At 41.5% G+C, this 24,305-nt stretch overlaps 3 protein-coding genes across 3 annotated transcripts; all 3 read right to left on the bottom strand.

Moving 5' to 3' along the window:
- Positions 1-13: 13 nt before the first annotated feature.
- LOC133933638 (uncharacterized) lies at positions 14-11,271 on the bottom strand. The gene is made up of 5 exons (XM_062380792.1): positions 11,200-11,271; positions 9,017-10,253; positions 6,665-8,173; positions 6,518-6,547; positions 14-2,991 (listed from the first exon to the last, which is right to left on the bottom strand). Exons 2-5 carry the CDS (start codon positions 10,244-10,246, stop codon positions 1,792-1,794), a joined length of 3,969 nt encoding a protein of 1,322 aa, XP_062236776.1. The 5' UTR covers positions 10,247-10,253; positions 11,200-11,271; the 3' UTR covers positions 14-1,791.
- LOC133939924 (centrosomal protein of 128 kDa-like) lies at positions 6,065-9,015 on the bottom strand. Its single transcript, XM_062381603.1, has 2 exons — positions 6,665-9,015; positions 6,065-6,547 (listed from the first exon to the last, which is right to left on the bottom strand). The coding sequence occupies exons 1-2, from the start codon at positions 8,156-8,158 to the stop codon at positions 6,401-6,403; spliced, it is 1,641 nt and encodes a 546-aa protein (XP_062237587.1). The 5' UTR covers positions 8,159-9,015; the 3' UTR covers positions 6,065-6,400.
- A 553-nt stretch (positions 11,272-11,824) lies between the features above and the next one.
- On the bottom strand, positions 11,825-23,390 carry letm2 (leucine zipper-EF-hand containing transmembrane protein 2). Its single transcript, XM_062381602.1, has 11 exons — positions 23,119-23,390; positions 22,159-22,227; positions 20,397-20,952; positions 18,392-18,535; positions 17,146-17,289; positions 16,769-16,972; positions 16,304-16,423; positions 15,994-16,113; positions 15,628-15,726; positions 14,903-14,971; positions 11,825-14,168 (listed from the first exon to the last, which is right to left on the bottom strand). The coding sequence occupies exons 2-11, from the start codon at positions 22,203-22,205 to the stop codon at positions 14,112-14,114; spliced, it is 1,560 nt and encodes a 519-aa protein (XP_062237586.1). The 5' UTR covers positions 22,206-22,227; positions 23,119-23,390; the 3' UTR covers positions 11,825-14,111.
- Between the last annotated feature and the right edge of the window lie 915 nt (positions 23,391-24,305).

Below are 24,305 nucleotides of genomic sequence, written 5' to 3'. Positions count from 1 at the left end.
GAAAGTTTTTATTTTTAATTAATCACGTCCCCATTTTTTAGGGCTCACACCAGATTAAAAATGACCCAATCAACCTTCCCATCAATAAACATGTTGAATTTCTTCAAAACTTAATCACACGAAACATAAACTGCACGAGGGACACAACTGATGGGTTAAAAACACAGTTAAGTAAGAGAAAGACCCACTAATTAAGTAAAAACTTATATTATTTCTTTCTTCAGCTTTCCGTGGAAATCAAATCCAGATAAATTAATTAAACACCAAATGTCTTTCTATGAAACAAGTGTGAAACACTTTGAGCTTGAGCCGTTTAAAAAACAAATCAGATTATCTAAATTTCACTTTTGGTTTCACAGGAGATCAAAGTCATCAAATGCATCTCATCAAACGCTTTTTTATCATCATGCTTGTTGTCATATGACAAAACTCAAGTGAGTAAAGATAAGTGCATCTCACAGGAGAAGATATTAACGTCGTTACACATGATACATGTGCGATTTTACATCCAGACACAAGATAACACACATTTAACAACACATTAAAGCTACACTGGAGTTTTTCACCACTCGTCCCCGTCCACTGTTTGTCTGTTTAAACTAAAATGTGTACATTGTTATTATAGTTATGAATTACCAGGGGATGATGAGTAAGGGACATGAGATTTTACGTTTGTACTAAAATCTAAGGCTGGTGTCACTCCTGCTGCCTCTACCTGGCTACATAATCTAAAATGGAGGAGAAATCTTCTCATAAGCAAAATATGGATGTTCCCTTCAGCCTCATCTTTTCTCTGTGTCATGTCAAACTCACACGTTCTATGTGACAACAGGTTTTATTCCAACACGATTGACATGGTTTTTATTGGACCAGTAAAGTCACATTTATTTACCCACAAATCAAAGTAAAAGCTAATTTGTTTTTGTACTGAAGGTTCTTAAAAATTGTCCATTTTCAAAACTTGAATAATGCTTATTAAGAAAAGTTTTTTAAATTTCTGTGATGCCTGCTTGTTTTAGAAAATTAGAAAATTCTACAATGAACTGCTTCTGATTAGAACTTCACACGATACATATAAATAGTTCTTTAATCATTTTACATGATTAGAAAAGTTGCTGTGCATATTTCGATATCCAGGCTTGGTGACAATACATTCAACAAATGTGAGATGACACTAAAGAAAGGCAAATGTTGTGGGTAGATAAGAAGAAGACAAGACGGAGGGAAGGAAGTGTATCTAGAAAAAATTCGAAAAACTTGGTAATATTCATAAATATTAAGACAAAGATCTGTGCTTCTCTGAGGCTGAGGCCCCTCAGTTAATATTTGAATAATTTTAAAAAGCACTGTAAGAAAGAAATGAGGAGGAATATTGTTTCGTCCTTTGACATTTCAAGAGTAAATTTGAAATTCTGAAAATAAGTGGATCTAAATCAGCAGTAGACATTTTTTTACACCGATCTCTACAAGTGTTTATGAGCTAGAAGAGAAAGAAACCCTTGTTTGGGACGTTAGTAGTTTGATGTACTCTCAAAAGTTCTGCTTTAATCTTGAAAAAACGAATATGTTTATTATCTACATTTCAACTTTATTCTGCATTTGCACTTTATTTTTTTAACTCTCATTAGATTGGACATTTTAACTTATTTTTTGATATTTAAATTTTTTTCTAGATATTGTGACAAAATTAGCGAAATGAAAAATAAACTGTGGCTCTATGATCTGGCCTCTTACATTCACTTTGGAAATTTAAACATGGAACTTAAAATTATAATCATTTTAATGAAGGCTTCAGTGCAGCAGCGTCAGCAGGTTGCTGTTCAGTAGCATCAGTAAAGCACTGGTGACCAGTGCTAAAGACCCTCGGTATCCCATCTCCAGTCCCTCCGCCCCTCCGGTCTCTCTCTTCATGTACCTTTCAGAGTAAACCATGTACAGCTCCAAACACCTGCGGGCCTTCAGCTGCTGGATCAGCGCCGGGTACCCGATCTCCACCATGCTGACTGTGTCGTCCTCCTCCTCATCGTCACTGACGGCCGGTGAAGCTGGAGGCCCGGGCCGGGCTTCAGGCTGATTAGGAGGGTGAGGAGTAGAAGGTGAGGGGGTCGAGTAGTTCTCCTCGGCAGTGCTGTTGGTGTCTGACGTCTTGTTATCTGTGACAGTGTCTGCTGCTGAAGAGACGACAGCAGCTGTGGTGGTGGTGGTGGCAGCTGGGTTGAGCTCTGGCTTTCGATTCTTCACCGGCAGAATGTCTGATCTGTTCATGCACGAGACCATGTAGCTGTCGTAGGTCTGAGGGGGTTGGCTGTACCTGTAGTCTCTGCCATAGTCATTGGTATCAGTAGACCTGACACCATATCTCCTATACATGTAGTGGTTGTAGTAGTACTCTTCCTGGGGGTTGTGGAAGGGGAAGTGAGGGCGAGGGAACCTCCCCAGCCCGTAGCCCAGGGCCATTCCTGCCATGGCGCCTCCAGCTGCTGCCATCGCTGCACTGCGCCCAAACCCTCTGGATCTATCTTGGGGATAAACGCCCATTCCTCGAACTGAGTGGGAAAAGGGAGAGCCCCCCCTACCGCCGTGGCCCCCGTATCCAAAGCTGCCTCCATAGTGAGGGCTCAGGATTTTGTTGTTTGGGTTTTGGTTGATATATCCACCTGGATACCCTCCATGACCTCCATAACCTCTTCCATACGGGGAGCCATGTGCTGGATACCCCACTCCACCCTGCTGCCGAGGGTAACTGCCCGGATACGCAGGTCTGCCCCCTTGATTGGTTTGTCCCGGCTGTTTGGGGTATCCACCCCTCGAGTTGGAGCCTGGATTATTCTTGCTGCCGGTATTAGTGTTGCCTCGATTCCATGATGGGAGCTTCTTGGCGCTGAAGCCTTTCCCAAAGCTGCCGCCTCCTCTCTTAGCCAGTGAAGAATGGGTGTGAAACAAGATTAGCAACAGACCCAGCACAGATAATGGATTAATCTTCATCTTGCCCTGCAGGAAGAGTCAGGGAGAGAAAAGGAAAATTGGAGAAAGGGCGAGAAAGGGTGGGGGAAATATGTCATAATACTTACATTTTTATCATTTTACAAAGCTAATAATATATATGGAAACTATATACAATAGCATCATATTCATTACATTTTTGAGGTGATGAGGAACTATTTTATATTCCCATCATAGTATACAAACAAACTGTTTCCTACGATGTCCATTTGATAAAATATCATGTGGTGCGACCATCAACAAAGGACCAATTTGGGACTTTGTTGATGAAATCCATTCTAAGACAGGAAGTTGCATCATAAACCGTTTTGCCAAGGACCCATAGAAGCAGCAACAGGTTTGTAACTCTCTCTCAAATTTGGAAAAAAATTATATTTTTCACAGCTGGTATGTAGTTGCCACATTTTGAAAACATGTGGTATGACCTCAAAAAACTATGAATTCTAAGTTATTTCTAAAAAATATATATATTAAGATTTGTCATAGTGTCCTTTTGTGCTGACCTTGTTTGTTTTTTTTAGACTATTTTGTTGCTGTAATTTTCGACTGAACTAGAAAAGCTCATGTGGTGCGACCAAATGTGGTGTGACCATCGCAGAGTGTTTTACATGATAGATATATGTCCTAGATTGGGAGTTTGGGGGCTTTTTTTAATTCAATTAATGATTTATATATATATTATTTTAGTATTATTTGGAAAATATTTCTATGCAATTAAAGTATTGTTTTAATAAACTCCCAAAGCACAAAGTGGCATCTCCAGTTTGATCACACCATCAATCCAAAAACCAAACATACTTACATTTTTCAAATATTCTGTGAAGCCTGTTCATACATGTACACAAAAACTATTCAGTTTTTATTATAAATAAAAGGTACCGATATCCGTATTGATAATGGTGATATGGATTATTTTGAAGCTATAGGATTGAAATCAAATCTGATGTGAAGCTATAAACTGATCTCTGATAAAAGACATAACACGGTGTATATTATTCATTTGTAACTCCTTAAGATTTAGCTTTTCTGCAGATATAGTTTGTTAGTGTGATTGTGAGCGTAAACCCCTGTTGAAGCTCTTGTTTTTAAGTTTGAGAGAGGAACCTTTTCAGTTGTATAAAGGTCTGGAGTCAGTTTACAGCCTGTTTCAGGCCTTATTATCTGTAAACAATAAAAACTGGGCTCTGTGTTTGAACAGTAGATTATTTACGGTCCATCCATTCTGTTTGCGTATTCCCAGTCTGAATTACAACTTGTGTTTCCATCTGTCATGACCTGTAAATCCTGCCAATGTTCTAAATAAATGAATACATGCATAAATAAAGAGGAGAGATAATACGATGCTACGAGAAAGTAAGACATTGATTCAAGCCTTACACAGCCTGTGATTAAATTATATTATTATTATTATTATAACATCCCCATCTCGTCCTCAGGAGACAAGGATGAGATGAAACATCTGAGAGGAGATCACAGGTCAGTGTATTTATTTTTAGCTCGATCTGTTAGCAACAATAAATCAGGTTTTTTCTCCACATGCACAAACCTGAACATAAACAGTACAGATGAGTCAGTGCCCAAACAACAACAACAACAACAACAACATCTGACCTGAATCACAGACAGCCTGTACGTAACCACAGACGGTGTTCAGGTCTGACACCGACAGCAGAGAGCCGTGCGGTTCCTTCACAGAAACACTGATGGCTGCTCCTCTTCTTCACTCACATCCCAACTCACCGTCACGAGAGCGATGGAGACGATTCCACCTCCAGGTCCAGGTGAGGTAGCGCCGCGCGAGGGCTTCTGGGTCAGTGGAACGATTCGCGCGGAGCAGTGCTAACCCGGGTAAGATTCAGTGACTCGGTGGTTAACCTGAGCTAAAACGGCAGGTTAAATTTAACCCGAGATTTGACTCCATGACTGAATCTGACTCGTGTGCCGTTTGTTCGATGTTAGCGCGATGGAAACCCCGCCCCACTGCTCACTGTCCAATCACACGAGAGCTGCACGTGTCCAGGAGCCAATCGACATCAGCGCGAGGACTGTGAGGCTGGATCAGCACGAGAGGCTGTTTATAATAATTTATAATAACAATAATTTTGTATGTAACATGGATTTGATCATGTTTAATAGGTAGCATAGATTGAATCATATTTTTTATAAACCATATACTGCAGATGGAACCATGTTCTTCACTTGAACGTGCGTAGAGGCAGGTGTACAAACAGAACCTGTTCCTCTATAACTGCGGTCAAGCCAGCCGACCCTCGCGTCTCTGTGGTCAAATCAACCGACACAGAAATTCTACTGCGTGCATATACTGATATTTATGGTAAACGCATCAGAAGCGTTTTTTCAAAATAAACTGTTGACAGGGAGCATATACAAAATGCATAATTGAAAAGGAAATGGATTGGATTATATTCACAAGAAGTATATATCATCTCACGTGTCATTTTTATGAATACCATTTTGACTGTATAAATTTAGAGATTTTGCAAAATAAAAGTCACACATTTTAAGCTTCAAGTAGCTAAATTCTGGTTATTTCAAAGTACTGTAAAAACACTTTGATGAATAATTCCAGAGAGAGACTAATATGCCTGTGTTCAGGACCTCTCTGACTACCTACATACTGAATATTAAACATGTTTACTGTATAGATTAAGAGATTTTTCAAAGTAAAGTCCAACATTTTCACTGTGGAATAGCTAATTTCAGGATACTTCAAAGTACTGTAAAAACACTTTGCTCAATAAGTTCAGAGAGAAACTTATATGCCTGTGTTCAGGACCTCTCTGACTACCTAAACATGTTTAATATTCAGTATGTAGGTAGCCAGAGAGGTCCTGAACACAGGCATATCAGTCTCACTCTGAACTTATTGATATAATCTCTACATCGTTTTTATAGAACTTTGAAATATCTCCAAATGAACTGATTTGATTGTACACATGTTGGACTTTACTTTGAAAAATATCTTAATCTGTACAGTAAATATGTTTGATATTCAGTATGTAGGGAGAGGTCCTGAACACAGGCATATCAGTCTCTCTCTGAACTTATTGCGCAAAGTGTTTTTACAGTACTTTCAAGTATCCTGAAATGATCTATTCCACAGTGAAAATGTTGGACTTTAATTTGAAAAATCTCCAGATCTATACTTTAAAAATGTTTGATATTCAGTATGTAGATAGTCAGAGAGGTCCTGAACACAGGCATATCAGTCTCTCTCTGAACTTATAGAGCAAAGTGTTTTTACAGTAATTTCAAGTATACAGAAATTACGCACTTGAAGGTTAGGGTTAGAAGTTTTAAAGGTGTAAGGGGTGGGGGGAGTTCGGTTTAGGGGATGATTGAGAGGGCAGAGGAAGACGAAGTATGGGAGTGGAGATTAGGTGATTTTTAAGTTGAAGAGAAAACAAGGGAGCCTCTTCGTCCCCTCAATCTCTTCCTTCTCTCTCCTCTCCATCTTCTCCTCCTTCCCGCTCTTCTCTTTCTCCTTCTTGACCCTCTCCGAGAAGCTGTCGGTCTTCAAGGCCTGTTCCAGAAAAGACAGAGACAACATCAATTTCACTCTTTTCTTTTTCAAAGTCTGAATTAGCAACAAATCAACAATCCAATATTATTCAAATCAGAATGAGTTGGTGAAACGTACCTGAATCACAATGTTCTGCTGGATCGGGAGTTTAATGTCATCCTCCAGCTTGATTTCCTTTTCTGGGGACTCTTCGAGCTCGATGGACCACCTTTCATCTAGATATCTAATTTTTTTTTGCAGCTCCTCTATTTCCTCGGGCCTGCCCTCATTTTCGAGGATGTAGTGCCGCAGCTTGTCCTCCTGGAGCTTCAGGTCTGCATTCAGGGAGAAGACCTCTTCCTCTTTTAGTTTAAAACTCATTTTCATTTTTCTGAGCTCTATCTCCAGCTTCTTAACTTTGGCTTTTTCAGACTCCACGAGCCGAATCAAGCTGGTCAGTTCATCTTTAGACTTCAATAGAACTGAGGTAGAAGACAACAACACTTTGACCATCTTCTTCCTCTCTTCTCCCGAGGAAAATTTTTTGTTGGTGATCTGCTTTTTGAGAGCAGCGTTTTCTGCCTTCAGCTTCTCCAGGGGGTCATCAGCCACAAGCTCCTTCAGTTGGACGATTTCCGCCTCTAGCTCCTCCAGGTGGGCGTTTTCACCCTCTGGCTCCTTCAGAAGGCAGTTTACATCCTCCTCATGTTCCTCCTCTATTTCTTCGGGCCTGCCCTCATTCGCGCGGATGCAGTGCTGCAGCTTGTCCTCCTGGAGCTTCAGGTCTGCATTCAGGGAGATGACTTCTTCCTCTTTGACTTTAACGTTCATCTTCATTTTTCTGAGCTCCTTCTCCAGCTTCTTCTCTTTGGCTTTTTCAGACTCCACGAGCCGAATCAAGCTGGTCAGTTCGTCTTTGGACTTCAATAGAACTGAGGTAGAAGACTCCAACATCTCGACCATCTTCTTCCTCTCTTCTCCCCAAGACATTTTTTTGAGGGTGATCTGCTTTTTGAGAGCAGCGTTTTCAGCCCTCAGCTTCTCCAGGGGGTTATCAGCCTCCTGCTCATTCAGGTGGACTATGTCCGCCTCTAGCTCCTCCAAGAGGGCGTTTTCACCCTCTGGCTCCTTCAGACGGGAGTTTACATCCTCCTCATGTTCCTCCTCTATTTCCTTGGGCCTGCTCTCATTTACGTGGATGTAGAGCCGCAGCTTGTCCTCCTGGAGCTTCAGGTCTGCATTCAGGGAGACGACCTCTTCCTCTTTTGGTTTAAAACTAATTTTCATTATTCTGAGCTCCTTCTCCAGCTTCTTAACTTTGGCTTTTTCAGACTCCACGAGCTGATTCAAGCTGGTCAGTTCGTCTTTGGACTTCAATAGAACTGAGGTAGAAGACTCCAACATCTCGACCATCCTCTTCCTCTCTTCTCCCCTGGAAATATGTTTGATGGTGATCTGCTTTTTGAGAGCAGCGTTTTCAGCCCTCAGCATCTCTAGGGGGCTATCAGCCTCAAGCTCCATCAGGTGGACGATTTCCGCCTCTAGCTCCTCCATGAGGGCGTTTTCACCCTCTGGCTCCTTCAGGTTGGCGTTTTCAGCCGTCAGCTTATTCGGCCAGGCATTTTTAGCCATGTTGACTGTCAGGTGCTGCAGTGTAGCAAGAAGGTTTCTGTAGAGTATTTTCTTTTACAGCTGAGGACAAACGTTTTTGTAGAGTATTTGCTTGTGTTGTGACGGTCTAAGGTTAATAGAGAGTGCTTCTCGTGTGTCAGACGTTGGCTCACAGTCGTGTGTGTGGTTCCACTTAAATATGTGAGCTGATTGGCTTTGATCTGTTTCATTCTACAGCACACACCTATCGTCCTTTGATCAACTTTAAAGGTCTCATCGTATGCCCATTTTACCACAGTTGATATGGTTCCTTGGGGTCTTAATGACATGTCTGTAAAATATTTTGGTCTAAATACCACAAGGATCATTTAAAACAGCATCCTGTTTGTTTTTTTATTTTAAAGTAGAATCTTGAATCTAACTTGGTCACCTTGGGGTGCAGCTGCGTCTTCTAATGCACAATGGAGGCAGGATGTTTCTACATTATTAAAATTAAACATAACTCAGAAAATCCTTTACCGACTTTCAAGCCGTTTGCTTAAAGGATGCTTGGCTACTGTCTTAAAAAAAATGAAACTTTCATTTATTTTTAATGTTAATGGTAGAAGGAAGAAGGAGACAACATTATTTCCATTATCCATTTCAGTCAATCTGGAAAGCTTCCAGCTGCTCATAGAGCTCCGATGATTCCCCCTGCTGGTCATTGGGCAAGTACACCATTGAATATTTTTTGTGATGGATCTTTCAATCATTCTGTGAACCTATCAATTGGTTATAGTGGCTTCTTTTGAATTTAATTCAGCATTTTTACAATTATAGCTCAACAGAGAGAAAAATAACACAAAAGCAGAAGGGAAAAGTATGTAAAAAAAAAAATCAAAAGTGAAGCATTGTTAGCACATTGCTGTTCAGTAGCATCACTATGGTACTGGTGACAAGAGCTAAAAACCCATGCAAGCACATCTCCAGTCCCTGCACCCCATCATCGACGCCAGGCTGTGTCATTTTCTTCAAGTACTTATCAGAGTAAACCATGTAGAGCTCCAAACACCTCCTTGCCTTCATCTGTCCGATCAGTGCCGGGTAGCCGATCTCCACAATGCTGACTGTATCTTCATCATCGTCCTCATCAGAAGCTGCTTTTCTGAGAGCCTGTGGAACTGGAGGCACAGGTTTGGCTTCAGATTCATCAAGAGGCCTTTGTGTTGAAGGTGAAGAGGTCGAGGTGTTCTCTGCTGTGCTGCTGTTGCTCTCTGTTGTGTTGCTGCCGCCAGTATGTGGTGCAGCAGCTGTTGTGGTGGCTGTGGAAGTTGCTGTGGTGGTGGTTACAGCAGCTGGGTTACGTTTTGGCTTTCGATTCTCCACCGGCAGAAGGTCTGTTCTCTTCATGCACGAGTCCATGAAGCTGTCGTAGGTCTGGGGGGGTTGGCTGTACTTGTAGTCTCTGCCATAGTCATTGGTATCAGTAGACCTGACACCATATCTCCTGTACATGTAGTGGTTGTAGTAGTACTCCTCCTGGGGGTTGTGGAAGGGGAAGTGAGGGCGAGGGAACCTCCCCAGTCCGTAGCCCAGGGCCATTCCTGCCATGGCGCCTCCAGCTGCTGCCATCGCTGCACTGCGCCCAAACCCTCTGGATCTATCTTGGGGATAAACGCCCATCCCCTGAACTGAGTGGGAAAAGGGAGAGCCGCCCCTCACACCGTGGGCCCCGTATCCAAAGCTGCCTCCATAGTGAGGGCTTGGGATTTTGTTGTTTGGGTTGTAGTTCATGTGTCCACCTGGATACCCTCCATGACCACCATACCCTCCATAGCCTCCTCCATATGGGTAGCCATGTGCAGGGTAACCAGCAGCTGGATAGCTTCCTGCTGGGTTTCCCGGCTGATGGGGGTAACCTCCTTGGTAAGGATTGCCTCCAGGTCTGTCCGGCTGCTGGGGGTAACTTCCTTGGTTGAACTGTTGTTTACCCTTGGACTTGGTGTCCACATTGGTTTTTGTTTTGGGAGTCTTTTTAAACAGATTAAGCCCAAGTCTTTTCTTGGCCATGGAAAGATGAATGTTGAAAAGAAGAAACAGGCATAATGCAGCGATCACAGTCAGTTTCATGTTTGCACTGCAGAGGAGGGAAATAGACGTGAAGAGAACAGTGAAAATATGAAGGAAAAGAAATGTTCTAAAGAGCTAATGTAGTTGCACACATTATAGTAAAATAAATTTAAATAGAACGCATTATGACAACTCTATTGAATTCAAGAAATTCTGAATTTTCTGGATTATTCATTTAGCCTACAGACAAGCAGTGACAAACACCAGTGCAGACTTCCCATGGCCCGATTAAACCATCACATATGAAAACAAGTTATTTTGTTAATAAAATATGTTTTCTTCTATCAACTAATCAATTAGTTTAACCATTAGGCGGCTGTGGCTGAGGGGTAGAGTGGTCGTCGTCCAACCTGAAGGTCGGCAGTTCGATCCCTATCTGCATGCAGAAGTGTCCTTGGGTAAGATGCTGCCCCATAGAACAACAAAGTGCTGCTCATAGATGCACTGTATGACTGTGTTTGTGAATGGGTGAATGTAAAACTGTACTGTAAAGAGCTTTGAGTGATCAAGACTAGAAAAGCGCTATAAAAATAAATAAATAAATGACCATTTGTTAAAGGTCTGACACATCGAGCTACATCATGCAGCACCTGTTTTAGCCAATGGGTTCAACATGAAGCCACGGGTCTGAAATAGCTGATGGGTTTAAAATAGCACAGACTCTTCAGACTGAGCTCAGTGCCGGCAGGGAAATGTTTGTGATCCATGTTGTTTTCAAGGCTTTGTGCTTTAAGCGCCTCTGACCACCTAAAGAAACACAGTAAGTAGTGTTTATGCTTGACGTCATTAAGGCTGAGGGTAGATCCCATGAGGGAAAGTAACATTCTTAAAAATTAGGGTTTTAATGATCCACTGATTAAACGTTTGCAGATAAAAGTTCCCCTGATAAAAGCTGTGTACATGATAAATGATCCGAACAGTGAATACTCATAAACACATGGTTACACACTGACCTTGTGCCGTCGGTGCGTCGCCAACACTGCTGTTTCTTTCTTTAGATCCCGTTGGTTAAATAACTATTTAACTGCCCCCACTCCCCCTCCTGCCCCTTCCGTGGGTCAGGTATCTGCAAGATTAATTTAAGTTAAAGTAACAGCAACATGGAGTAAAAATACTCTTATTACAAGAAGAGTAGTATTGAAAGGTTATGACAAGCATTTAAAATGCCCAATAAGTGTTGTGTTATCAAAGCTTTGTAACTGGGTTTTAAAAGGAGTTGATAAAGGTGGTGCATTTTAATCGAAGCATATTTTATAAATGTGTAAATTAATAATTTAATCTGTATACCATCTTACAACTATCAAAGGTCTAGTTCGATATGTATATTTAAACACACACATGCATATATACGTAAAATCACACTCACACAGTGGAATCAAAATCAGTGACATCTGTGACACCAGCAAGAAACCGTTTACAAACAATATGATGCTGAATGAAAAGGAAACAACACTGGTCCAGTAGGCGACAGAGTAACTTATGTTTGATGTTCTGTAGAATTCTGTAGAGTTACATCCTGTCTAACACCTGTGTCAGAAGTAGGTATAGGTATCAAAACAAAAATATGAAACAGAGTCATTGTCGTTTGCTTCCTTGCGGCACAATATTTTAATCAGGCAGTACACAGTACTGCAGCCATCAAACAAATCAGGAAAACTTCCAGATCAACAACATGAGACGTCTTTCTCGACCGGTCGGTGACATGTGCAGTTTCAGAATAACTCAACAACTGCGGAAAATCCATTTTTTCCCCCCCCTTTAGACCACAGGGCCTTCACTGGATTACTTACAGGTTTGTTTTTATGACCACAATTAAAAACCAGATGGATGTAAAATGCACTGAGTGCTGATGGCTGTGGTCAGAAGTTAAACTGAGCTGAAACTTTCAACCAGAGGAAGTTTAGGTGGAAAAACCTGCTTTTCAGCCTGGTGTTAAGTCACCCTTTAAAAAGCACATTTTGTTTCTAAAGAAAACTGCTATAAAAGCCTCACGAATCAGTTCACATCCACTAGAATCCTCGGGAGTAATCAGAATCCAGAAAACACGTAAGATAAAGCAACTTGTCTTTTTTTTAAATTTATTTTCTTGACCTCCTTCACACCACGAGTGGAGATCTGACTGAAAATGTTTTTCCGTCAGCATCAACACTGGCGATTATAAGGAAATAATTTGGATTTGGATTTAAATTGGATCAAATTGGAGGAGATATTCCACTCAAAAAAAATGTGCAACAGGGCGCGTTCAAACTCACTGAGGTCGAATGATCAAAGTGCAAACTGACAAAATAAGAGAGAATCGGTTCTTTGATGAAAAATGCAAACACAAGCCCAATCGCCCTTTAACCTTAGGCACATATGTAAAACCAATAATTTAAATCTTCATTAGACATCAGTGTGCTTAAGAAGAATCCTTTTATTTATGGCCTCCACCTGTGGGAGGGGCCTATGGATAAATATCTATGAGCAAAAATGGCGGACACAAACTTTCATCGAGCTTCGACGAAATGAGTTTCTCCGATGTTAGATGTATGATGGAGAATGAGTGGGTTCGCAAACACACACATAACTGTTTCTGTACAGAACACATCTATGCAGTAAACCAGTAAATCCTTTGGGTCATATAGTGTATTGTTACTAGCTTAATGAAGGAGGACAGTCGGGTGTATCAGTCACAACTCTACACATTTAACTCTTTTAGTCCCACAATAACAAAAATAACAATCTCATGTGTGGCTTCAGGGTTTGAGCTTCTCCCCCACGTTAGTAGTTTATCTGTATGTATAACATCAAGCATTTACTCTTTTTAGATTAGAGAAATCTTAGCATAACATTAAAAACACAATCCATATATGCAAATAAAACGTGTCATGTTTATAATTTTTTGACCGATTATCCGTTCAGTGGTTTATCCGTGGGAGAAGACTTCACTTTACCAGTCACCTCTGAACTCAAGGAGTGACACGTCTATTTATAACATCCCTGTCTTCATTTGCTAATTAAAGCAGCAAGAAACTACACTATGTTCAGATGCAGGGCCAGTCTGCATCAGCTGCTCCACCTGCTGACTATATGAGATTATGACATTCTGCCTGAACAGTTGCCGGTTCAGAATGTGCCGTCTTTTAGCGTCTACCTCAGCATGAAATTGGGACACAGCTACTAAACCGAAATGTTCAGCAGAACCTGGGTAACTTCTCTTTCGTCCTGAACAGGAGTTAAAATTCAAATAAAAATAAAATAAAACTTCTTAAAGAAAAACTGTCCAAACATTCTGGAGACATTAGGCCTTTTCTTAGCAACTGTACAAAGCTGCAGCTGCTGCGATGTAAGACGGGGGAAATATACAAGATATTTACAAATTTACAGGAGGGGGAGGAAGAAGAGGAGGAAGAGGAGACCCACTAGACTCTAAGGAGACACAATCAAACAAGACAACTGACCAGGATCAGCCATGGGCAGTTTGAACGTCCCTCCTTGGACATTAGGTCAAACAAACTCATAACATCAGTGGGCTGAGTCCAGTGAAATTTCCGGCTGGTCAGTCTCTAATGGACAGTGATGGAGAACGGAGTGCACAAACGTGAAAAGAGATGGTTGAGGGTATGAAGAAGCCGCTGCTGACGTGAAGCAGACCTTTCCTGGTGATAACAGTGAGAGTGATGAGAAGCCAATGCGACTCCTGGATGAGTTGTTTCATCTGCTGTTTGTCAGATACTCTTGAATGAGAGGTGTTTTACAGAGGAGCTTTAAATGAATTGAAGTCTGCTGAATTATAAACTGCTGTTGGCACCATCACTCCCCCTCCCTGAGGACACCGGTCCGAGCAAGTCCATCTCTCCTTCAGTCCAGAGGCTCCCACTCCTCCTTACACACCGTTGGCACTCATTTTGCTCTTCTGGGAAACCTCTGTCGCTGCCTTTGCCTGTGGAAGACATCACGTGGTTTAGTTTAACCACAATATGTAGAATTTCACTTTGGAAAAACAGTCAGAGGTGGATTCATTTCAGGTGAAGTATACTGCAAAATGGGAGAATACATAAACCATCAAGTCTCTCAAAACACAATTGGGATCCTACTTAACAGAAAATGTTTGTATTTTAAATGTATTTGACCAATTTAAGTCTTTGTCTCCAGCCTTTATATCTGAGAAAGAAACGCAACCTAATATGAGGAATGGACAATTAAAAGAAATGACAAAGACATAAAAGTGTGAGTCAGATAAACAACTGATTGAGAAAAGAGTGAATAAAAACCATGGCAACAGACTTTATTTGATATTTGAAGTCCTGCCGTGTCTCTTTAAAAGAAGATGATGGTTGGTTTATATAAAAAAGAGATTCACTGACAGGTCTATATTTAGCAGCTATTTTTAATCCTCACACAGTAACTTGCTGGCCAACTCTGCATCTGTGAGTGTGACTCCGTCAAGTCACATTTCTTACATATTTATTCTGCTTGGTTAGATTACTAAACAGGTTCCCAACCGGTCTCTGTACATAACCCATTGTATGCGAGTGCTTAATGTCCCCAGGCATAGCTTCTGTGAGAGATTAGCACATTAGGAAGATCACGGCCAGGAGGAACTAACTGGATTCTGAATCAGTAAATCCCTCACTGGTTTCTGTGGGTAACAGTTGAACAAAAGTGGGTGCTCACCTGAAGAACTTCAGCAGCTGTCAGTGGTTTGTCCGAGATCACAGGAGCCATGTCCCTCAGCTCCTCCACCTGCAGATTCACAAGTTATCAACATGGAAGAGTCCTGCAGGGTATTGGTAGTTCTTCTACACAAACTCCCCATCAAGACTTTCTTGTGTGTAAATAAATAATAATGGATGAATAGAATCCAAAAAAAGAAAAGAAAAAGAAGAAAAATGTTTAGACTGTGGCTATAAAATCTCCAGATGATTCATCTTCAATTCTTAGTTTTGACATATTTGCTTTGTTGGGAAATGTTAGACAGTTTGACACTATATAGGGAGCTACTGGAAGAAAACCTGTTATCTTAGCTTTTGTAAAACAACTAGATAAAGGAACAATAAGGAAAGCAAATAAATGGAATTCTCTACATTCAGAACTATTCCTAAAAGAATCTTGAGAATTTCCTCACCCGAGTTTACCAAAGTAAACAAAGAACAGTGCAGATCAGTGTCTGAGAAACGTTAATATACGTCCGTGTTTCATGAATTTAATAAATCTGTTATGAGTCTGGCTATATGAAAATACCTCAGGTCTCCACTGTGATTAGAAACAGCTGCTCACTTGCTCTCATATGAAAAGTACATCTACTTTGTGGCAGAAATCTATTCTTTACTGCAGTTCTGAAGTTTCCCCTCCACCATCTAAACTCCTCTCCCTCTGCTGTGTTTAAGGAGAGCACTGACCGATCGGTCTTTGATGATGAGAGCAGGGTCGGCCAACATGTCCGCACTGACTGAGGCTGAGCTTGTTCCTGGGATCTCTACAGGAGCAGGAGAAGCTTTCTGCAAAAATAACAAAACATCTGATAAGAAGACTAAACCAATAATAAAAGAATTAAAATAGTCATTACTAATTAAGTGACGGGTCAAGAAACAACGTAGTCATGAAACAGTGTTTGGTAAGGCGAGCAATCGCAGAGCATCCAACAGTGAGAGGTGTACCAGTAACTTCAGAGCTGGAATGTTAATCTGGGTACAAGCTTCTTTAATCTGTACATGAGGGAATGTGCAGAGGTTTGCAAGATCTGAAGTGTATTGTAAAGTTCTAACCTCTAGTTTAGGAACAGGTGGGATGACGGGGGGTTTTGGTTTGAGGTCAGTCAGGTACATGGCCCTGGAGAGCAGCAGCAGTGATGGAGGAACGTTCTCCTTCAGGTGCAGGTCCAGCCACTGATGGACGAGAAGAGCATTTACTTAAGGAGATCATCAACAAGACATAAGAGGTTTGCCTCTTTAACTTGGCATATTTTGCAAATCATGCCTTCTGGTACATGTTAAGACATTGATTTGCATTAATCTTATTTATCTTTTGTCAAGACACAGAGGTCGTCACTGGTCCAACAGGTTTTGGTTCACTCACCTGCTGAATCTGCAGACGTAGCTGATCGGTGGTGAGACCCAGAGACCTCATCCCACGACTACGACACGCTGCCTGTAGTTCTGACACACTCATAGCTGCCACGCCTTCTGCTGCAATCATCTGTTAGGACATGAGGAGAGGGAAGTTGAATAAACGTGGCATAAGATTGACCAAAGCTTCACAACAGGAGGGACTGCAATGACTCTTCATCTGAAATAAAGTCACTAAGAGGACAGCAGAGGTGAACCGCTGTTCTTTCTAGAGACAGGAAACTAGTTTAAAGTGGTGAACTAGTCAACAGCACAGACAGTGTAACAACATATTCACATGAATGGACTTTATAAAGCATGTTTGCCTGATAGATAGACACAATTCTTAAAACTGGTACACTAAAGAAAGGTAGATGGGATGCTGTGACACTTCCTAGTTTCATAACCTTTGTGTACTTCTTGTCCTTTGTCTCACCTCATCGTCTGCTTTGATGGTCCTGAGCTGCATCATCAGCTGAAAACGCAGCAAGTTGTTGGTGCCGATGGGCTGCAGCTCCAGCAGTTTGCACAGAGCCACCAGCTGGGGGCGCTCCAGGTGCTCCAGCGTCAGTTCGTCCTCAAACAGCTTTGAAAACCGGACAATGTCCTTGGTGGTGGGCTGCTCGCCTGTGCCTCGGACCTGACGGGGACGCACAGATGTCACTGACTTGAAGCAATGAAACCACCCTGATTCTGTAGCCATGGTTAACCAACTGGTTTACATATTTAGAGCTAATTAAGTGTTTAAGTCATTTTCAAGAAAACGCAGAACTATTTGCTATTTCTTTTTGACTCTTGCTAGCTGTATTTTACCTTTTGAACGTATGTGGAAAAGCGCTGGGTTTCATCATCGGTCTGAGCTTTAGCCTTGTTTCTTCTGGCCATTTCAGCGATGGTCTCTTGGAGAAACTTGGCCAGTTCGAGCTTCGCAGCCAGACCCTTCTTCTGCTTCTCCTCCTGCAGGAAGAGGGGAGAGGGGATGCAGGTTAGCTTGAACAATATACAGTAGTTCACATACAGCAACAGTGTGATGTACTCACTGGCTTCACAACCTCAATACATTTTGTTTATTAAATGTCCTCTATGGTTCAATATTACACAGTTCACGTTTTAAATGTGGCCTTATGAAAATCACTGGCTGAGCAGTCATCTTCCCAAACCTGTGGGCAACTGCAGATAATAAAATATTTAAGTAGAAATATGATTAAATTTGTTTGAATTGCAGGTTGTCAGGACTGTTGTTTGTTTTCCTTCGTGTAAGCTTTTAAGCACAGACATACATATACTGTTGTTTTTATGTTTTTTAATAGAAAGGCAACAAATAAAAACCTAACTATTATACAAAATAAAACTAAAATATTCATATTTTAGATATTGTTAATAAGAAAGCAGTTATAAGTCATGTAACAACCATTAACGAAAGAGGACCATATACATTTCCTAATAGAAATCATCAAATAAACACTAAATTACATTATATAACAGGGACATTTCTCTCTAGTATCTTCTGCTTTGTTTTGACCAATGTATTATAATCTAGTATCACAACGGGCTGCTATTTAAGCTTCAAATGCACAGGGGCTGGACACCTCTGTGTTGACCAGGAGCATGAAAGCATATCTGTGAATCACTCAGCCGTGCTACAGCCCGTCCAGGGAACATCACATCTGACAGGCCGACTGGACCAAGTACAGAAACCTGCTGTGTCTCTCCTTCAGTAAATGTAACGTTTAAAAAACACATAATTACTATATGATCATGAAGTTATTATAATTACAGATACAATCGCCCAATCAATATGTTTTTAAAAGGATTAGATCCAGTGTTTATAAAGCTTTGTTAAGCATTTTTGCAGGGGTTATTCATGTCACGGACCTGTAAGTCAATTGCCATGATAAGACAAAGTCAGCTGCTTGCACGGCCAAAGGTTCTTAGTTAAGCAGCCACAGGCACGCCTGACGAGTTCCATAATCATGAACCCTATCATTCAGGAGCCAGGGTGTGTGTCTGTGTGTGTGTGTGTGTGTGTGTGCGTGTGCTTGTGTACATATCCACATGCCTTTTTGGATTCCGTCTCAAAGGTGGAGGGCAACATCTCTGGGAACAGTTTAAGGAACACGGGCAGAAGAAACTCCATGAAAGGAACGATGATAAACAAAATGAATGGCACCAAACGGAACAGGTCTGCACAGGTCCTCATCAGCTGTAAACACAAAAACAATAACAATGCACGTGAGTCAGTATTCACACCGGGGCAGTGCTGCCACTGCCCAAGTCTGTAAGATCCATTACACAAGCCCTGACGCTCTGCCAGTCCTCATCTAAAATAGCCCAAATATAATTTTACCATGGTATGTGCACAGCTTGAATCCCTGAGCCTGCCTGCATGCACTTAAACATCAATCAGTCAGTCAGTGACACGTACTGTAAGAGTTTGACCTTTGTCAATGAGCTACCACTGTCTTAGCGTTTGACCAGTTTACAATCACTTACAGTGGAACTGCTCAGTAAAGGGATTAATTGTCTGAATTAAAATAAATAAATAGAAGCTACAGTTGAAACACCAGGAGATGTGTAACACTCAGCACATTTGAAATATCTATCAAACATGTTTAAACAATGTTATATTGATGTCCCACAATCTCTTGGGATCTAATAACTATTACATGATCTTTCCCAAACATACAAAATAATGAATTTAATAAAACACATGATCACGATCCATCACAATTGAAGTCTTACTTCCCAGCTTGAAAATGTATGGTGGAGATCATTCAGAATTAAACCAGCCCATATCAGCTTCCACCATTTAAGAGACCCAGGCAGATCAAACAGGGAATCTAAAGTGTGCGCTCCTTAAATCCCAGATCTGAGGCTTTGTTCAGAGAACAGAAAACTAGTCTGCTGATGGAACACACTGAACCTACTTAATCCTGAATAATAATTTACAGAAAGGTCTATTCAAACAATTCCAGACACAACTAGTTACCTGCTCCTACTCACATTTGTATGAGCTCTGAGACATAATGTGTACATTCCTTATTGACAGTCAAGGGTGTGAAACATTCACAAGGAACACTTATGTAATTTTCACACCTTTTTACATACATGAGTGCAAGAAAGGATTGGAAACACATTTCTATATAATGTATGTGTATATATAATAAGGGGGTGTTAGCTACGGTCTGCATGTCGGCTGAGAACTACTTTGCCAATCATGGCATGCACACAGCTACTGTGGAAACTACCAGTGTTGAGATGAGTAGTGCTGCAGGGGATGGGCCGCTGACGCTGCCAATGGCCAGTCTGACTATAACAGATGGGTAAATGTGTTTGTGTGAAAACAACAGGGTGAATGTAACAGCAGTGCATCAGCCCTTCACACAGCTCCAACAGGGGCACAAAATACCAACTTAGAGATCCTTTGAATTGAAATTGGTCGTGCACCTGTGGGAGGATAGATTTTACAATGGTTGGCCACCACAGTCTCTAGGATAATTCCCGTGAAACACTGCAGTACAACACTAACCTCCACAATAAACATAATGGTTGAATAAACAACAATCAGACGGTGTCAATAAAAAGTGCTGCAGATCAATCCTCATAACAAACTCAAACCCCACTAACCTACTTTAACATCTATGCAGGAATCATGTGAAACACCCGAGAGGGTCGACAGTTGAGGACCACAAAAATGGGAGAGCTCAAAACAAAACCTTGACTCAGATGTTGCAACGGGGTTTTGCCTCTGGCTCATCATATGGCAACAAATCATGAAGATGGATGGAGAGAACAGCTGCTGTCGTAACTTACTTCTTCAAAGTTCTTGACCCTGATTTTAATGGGTTGGTGCCAGTTTGTACATAAACTGTTAATTTTTTCAAATTTACAGAGCAAATGCCACATGGAGCCATCTGGAAATAAAATGACCCACTGTATATCAGGATATGAGATTTTGGTCATATCACACAGCCCTGCAGTTCACAGCTAAAGAGAAAATAAACCCTGTCAAATGAAAAAAACTGAATAATCACACCCCATAATAAACACTGAACTTCTCTTACCCTTCTCCTCTCCCTGCGTGAGAGCAGTTGTCCATGTAACAGACTCCACACCATCGTTCCTGCAATGTTAATGTCAATGCCAAGTAGCCGGAAGCCATTGTAGTAATGCTTCGCCTCATCCACGATCCTCTGATACAGAGACTTTTTCGCAACTGCCTTCTCCTGCACGGGAGGAGCAGTGGCCGCTGTGGTGGTAGTGGTGGTGCTGGCGGTGGTGGATGCTGGAGTGGGAGCTGACGGAGGCTGGGTCTGGGGAGCAGTGGACACAGGGTCCTTTTTCGTCCCAGAAGAAGCATCCTGGTCAGCAGCTAATGGGGCCTTAGTGTCCTCTTGTTTTATATCCTGGAGCCAAAAACATGAGCTGTGTAGCGAGCGGGCGAGAAGGGCGGAGCTGTGGCCGCGTCCGAGGGCGTGGCCTCGGTAACAGTGGGGGTATCCATAGCGGGAATGCCTGAGTGGGAATGAGGACAAGAGGTGGCGAGGAGGGTCTACGTGGAGATAAGCTTTGGAGGACAGAGAGGAGCAGCTGTTCCTCTTGGATAACAAATATGATCCCCTGTTGACATAGGCAAGAAAAACTGTTAGATATTACTTCATATTCTGCAAGAAAACACCAGAAAACGTGCACATACATACACCCATATGCATCTGATTACCTGACAAGTTGATCACAAATGCACAGTGACAGTTTTGATAATGAATGCATCAGTTGGTAGGAAAGGCTAGATATTTTGTTCATAACTTCAATGTTTCCAATCATCTCTATAGACATTTGTGCTGTCAACAATTAGTTCATAGCTTGGACAAAACTAAATATTTAACAGACAACATCTAGGGCTCAGATAAATGGTGTTATTACCAGTTCAATTTCCAAAAGTCAGTGTTAGAAGTGCTCAAAAACTCAAAAATGTCTATATATCGAGGAAGAGTAGAAACAGAGACGGATATGGAGTTTTGGGGGTTGATGCCATTACCAATATTATTTTCAATACCAATATATTGGCTGATAAATATATTTCAAAAATCATCACCAAAACCTCATGACAAAGAAATGTAATTACGTCTATATATTTTACCCATAACCTTTATTGTCAATAACTACAATTAAAAAGAAAACAAATAATTGGAGTAAGAACTTGAATTAACAAGATAAACACTTTTTATGAAGAATGTGAATCTATTCAGGAGTGCATTATTCTGTGAAGTACAAGTTCCATATCAGCAAACCAACGCTGATACTCACATCTGTGAAAAGCTCTTATCAGCCGATCTGCAGACTGATAAATCACTTGGGCTCTAACAACAAGTAAGTTTTGTTCACTGATATTAACCAAGTATTGTGTCCACCTCCATCCTAACACTATAATACAGGACAGCAGGATACTCAAACACAATTAAAGAAAAGTTAACCTAAAACACAAAGTTCAGAATATAAATAAACTGCTATCTGAACCTACTGGTGAGGTCAGAGAAGAGAAATAGCTGCTACTAAAACAAACTGAGCTTTTGGGTTGTTTCGACTCAAGTGGCCCAATCTAGGATCCTTTGTGTGTCACTGGGGTCAAAAGGTCTCACAGCAACAATCACAATGTAGAAAGAGACATGCTGTGCTTCTGATTCCCCTCCCCTGTAATTGCCGTCACTGAACTTTATGCAGAGAACTATTTGTACATTTTGTCAAAATGCTCCTGCCGGCTCTGCGTGGCCAGAGATCTTCTTACAAGCAGACAGGTGTGTGGGCAGGCGTTTGTTGCTTACTAACCTTGATCTAGTGACTGCTGAGATCACCTGGTGACTGAAGACCGCCATTGTGGGGCAAGATTACAGGATTCTGTTAAAAAGGACATGAAGAAGGAGTCAGGGAGGGAGAGAGAGCAGACAGGTGTCAAATTACACTTCATTCACACGGGGCTGCTACACGCGAACTGGAAAAATACAGAAGCTGCAACGCTGAGTTCAGGATCCGCAAGTTCTCAGCGTGAGACACACAATAACACAATAACACAAGCATGTGCACAACAAGGCCCTGTTCTTCAAATCTTAGCCTGTGTGAAGACTGATACATCTGGATGAGTGAGATCATATATTTGTATCTGGAAATTAGTTTGTGAATGACAACATTACTTGTTAATGATTCAAGCTAAATGTCAACAAGCTAGTATTCATTAGAGTTAACGATTTGTTGCATGGGCAGTTTAAGATCGTTTATAAACCAGCTTCAAAAAACACTAAATCCAGAATCCTGTCACGCTAGCAGTTAACATTATGATCGGTACAAGTTCCCATTACGTAACAACACATTGACTATACGCATGACACGTGAATTACTCATCAGCTCCGTTCATCGGCTGCCTTGCACACAAACACAAACATTACACAAGCCTCCATGCTTAGGCTCAGCAAACGATAACACGGAAGACTTTTAAAACAGACCCAACTAGAGGCTAAACTCGGGGAGGGAATCCCGCAGCGTTTCGGGGTTTTTCCACTGACGTAAGCTAGCCGTGTAGCTGCTAAATCCAAACGATCCAAGCGATCTCAAACCAGGGGGAAGGGGCAGTCGATATTTTACCCACAAACAAAACACAGCACACGAAACACATTGCATGTCACCGGTGCTAAATTAGCATCACGCTCGCAGCTGCACTACTAGCCTAGCTTAGCCCGCTAGCTTAGCCTTCTGTAGGCTAAAGCTAACCAGTAAAAATGGCAGCTCACGCACCTCCAGCGTCGATGACCCAGCTATGGCTGCTGCTGCTGCTGCTGACTGGGCGTAGTGAGGCTTCTCGGTGCGGCGTGAACACCGTGATCCATCCACAACAACCAGCCGAGGGAAACGGGAGCGACGAGAGAAGCGACCGACGTGACGATAAACCCATTTACGGAGGGTTCATGATGTCCAGCGCGGATCCTGAAACCTGTCGTGTTGGAGTCCGCTCGGTGTGCGCAGCCTCTGGAGGCAGCTGCACTGGAAGGTCAGGTTCCTCTGCACATGCGCGGGGGAGCTGCGCAGAGCCATCAGAGATCATCCGATCACAGAGCAGTCACATGGGGGTTTAGAAAAAAAAAGAAATAAAGAAACTCCACCTACTTCTCATAAAAGTGGGCGTGAACCTCAATTCAGACCGTTTCCTGCTGTGAGTTCTGCCTGGAGCGTCTTTGACATGGGAGCGATTGCAAATGAGAGACACACAGAGTCCCGTTAAATGATCACATGTGCACAACGAAACACTTCAAGAGCCACAGAAACAAGACCGTGAAGAAGAACAAACATCTGCAACGACACAAAATGATCACTAACATACTCACAGTGTGATGGATAAATTACTCGAATGGGAATAAAAAAACACTTACACGATTATATTGACAGTTACCTGCAATAAATGCTGAAAGGTACAACAACTGATACACAAAAGTTGCAATGACTTTAAGATAAGATAAGATAATCCTTTATTAGTCCCACAATGGGGACACTGTTAATATTGCAGCAGCAAGAGTCAAAAATAGGCATTAAGTAATGATCAGTATCTTGCAATATGCTGGATAATAATACTTAGGTGTAAGGATAATAATACTTATTTATAAAAAAACGAAAAATATGTGTAGTTTGATAATATGTACAGTTACTGGATTTCACACCAACCATTGAGTTGCAAAGACAGAATGAATATTGCACAGTTAAGAGAGTTGTATACATATACACATGTGCAATATATTCACACACACACTTAAAGTTGTTCTCCATTTGCAACGAATGTCCCACTACACCTTTGAATGTGTAAAGATTTGACATAGTATTTGACTTTGTTTTATAGTAAGCTCTTTCTACTTTGGTTTTATCTAAATTGTATTATTGCACTGCTGAGCTGACCTGTTTCGTCTTGTCCAACACCTTTCATTGTACTGTTG

This window comes from Platichthys flesus, chromosome 3 (genome assembly GCF_949316205.1).
Source record: "Platichthys flesus chromosome 3, fPlaFle2.1, whole genome shotgun sequence".
Lineage (NCBI taxonomy): Eukaryota > Metazoa > Chordata > Actinopteri > Pleuronectiformes > Pleuronectidae > Platichthys > Platichthys flesus.
The sequence above is the reverse complement of the archived record's forward strand: the minus strand, read 5'-3'. Positions and strand labels throughout refer to the sequence as shown.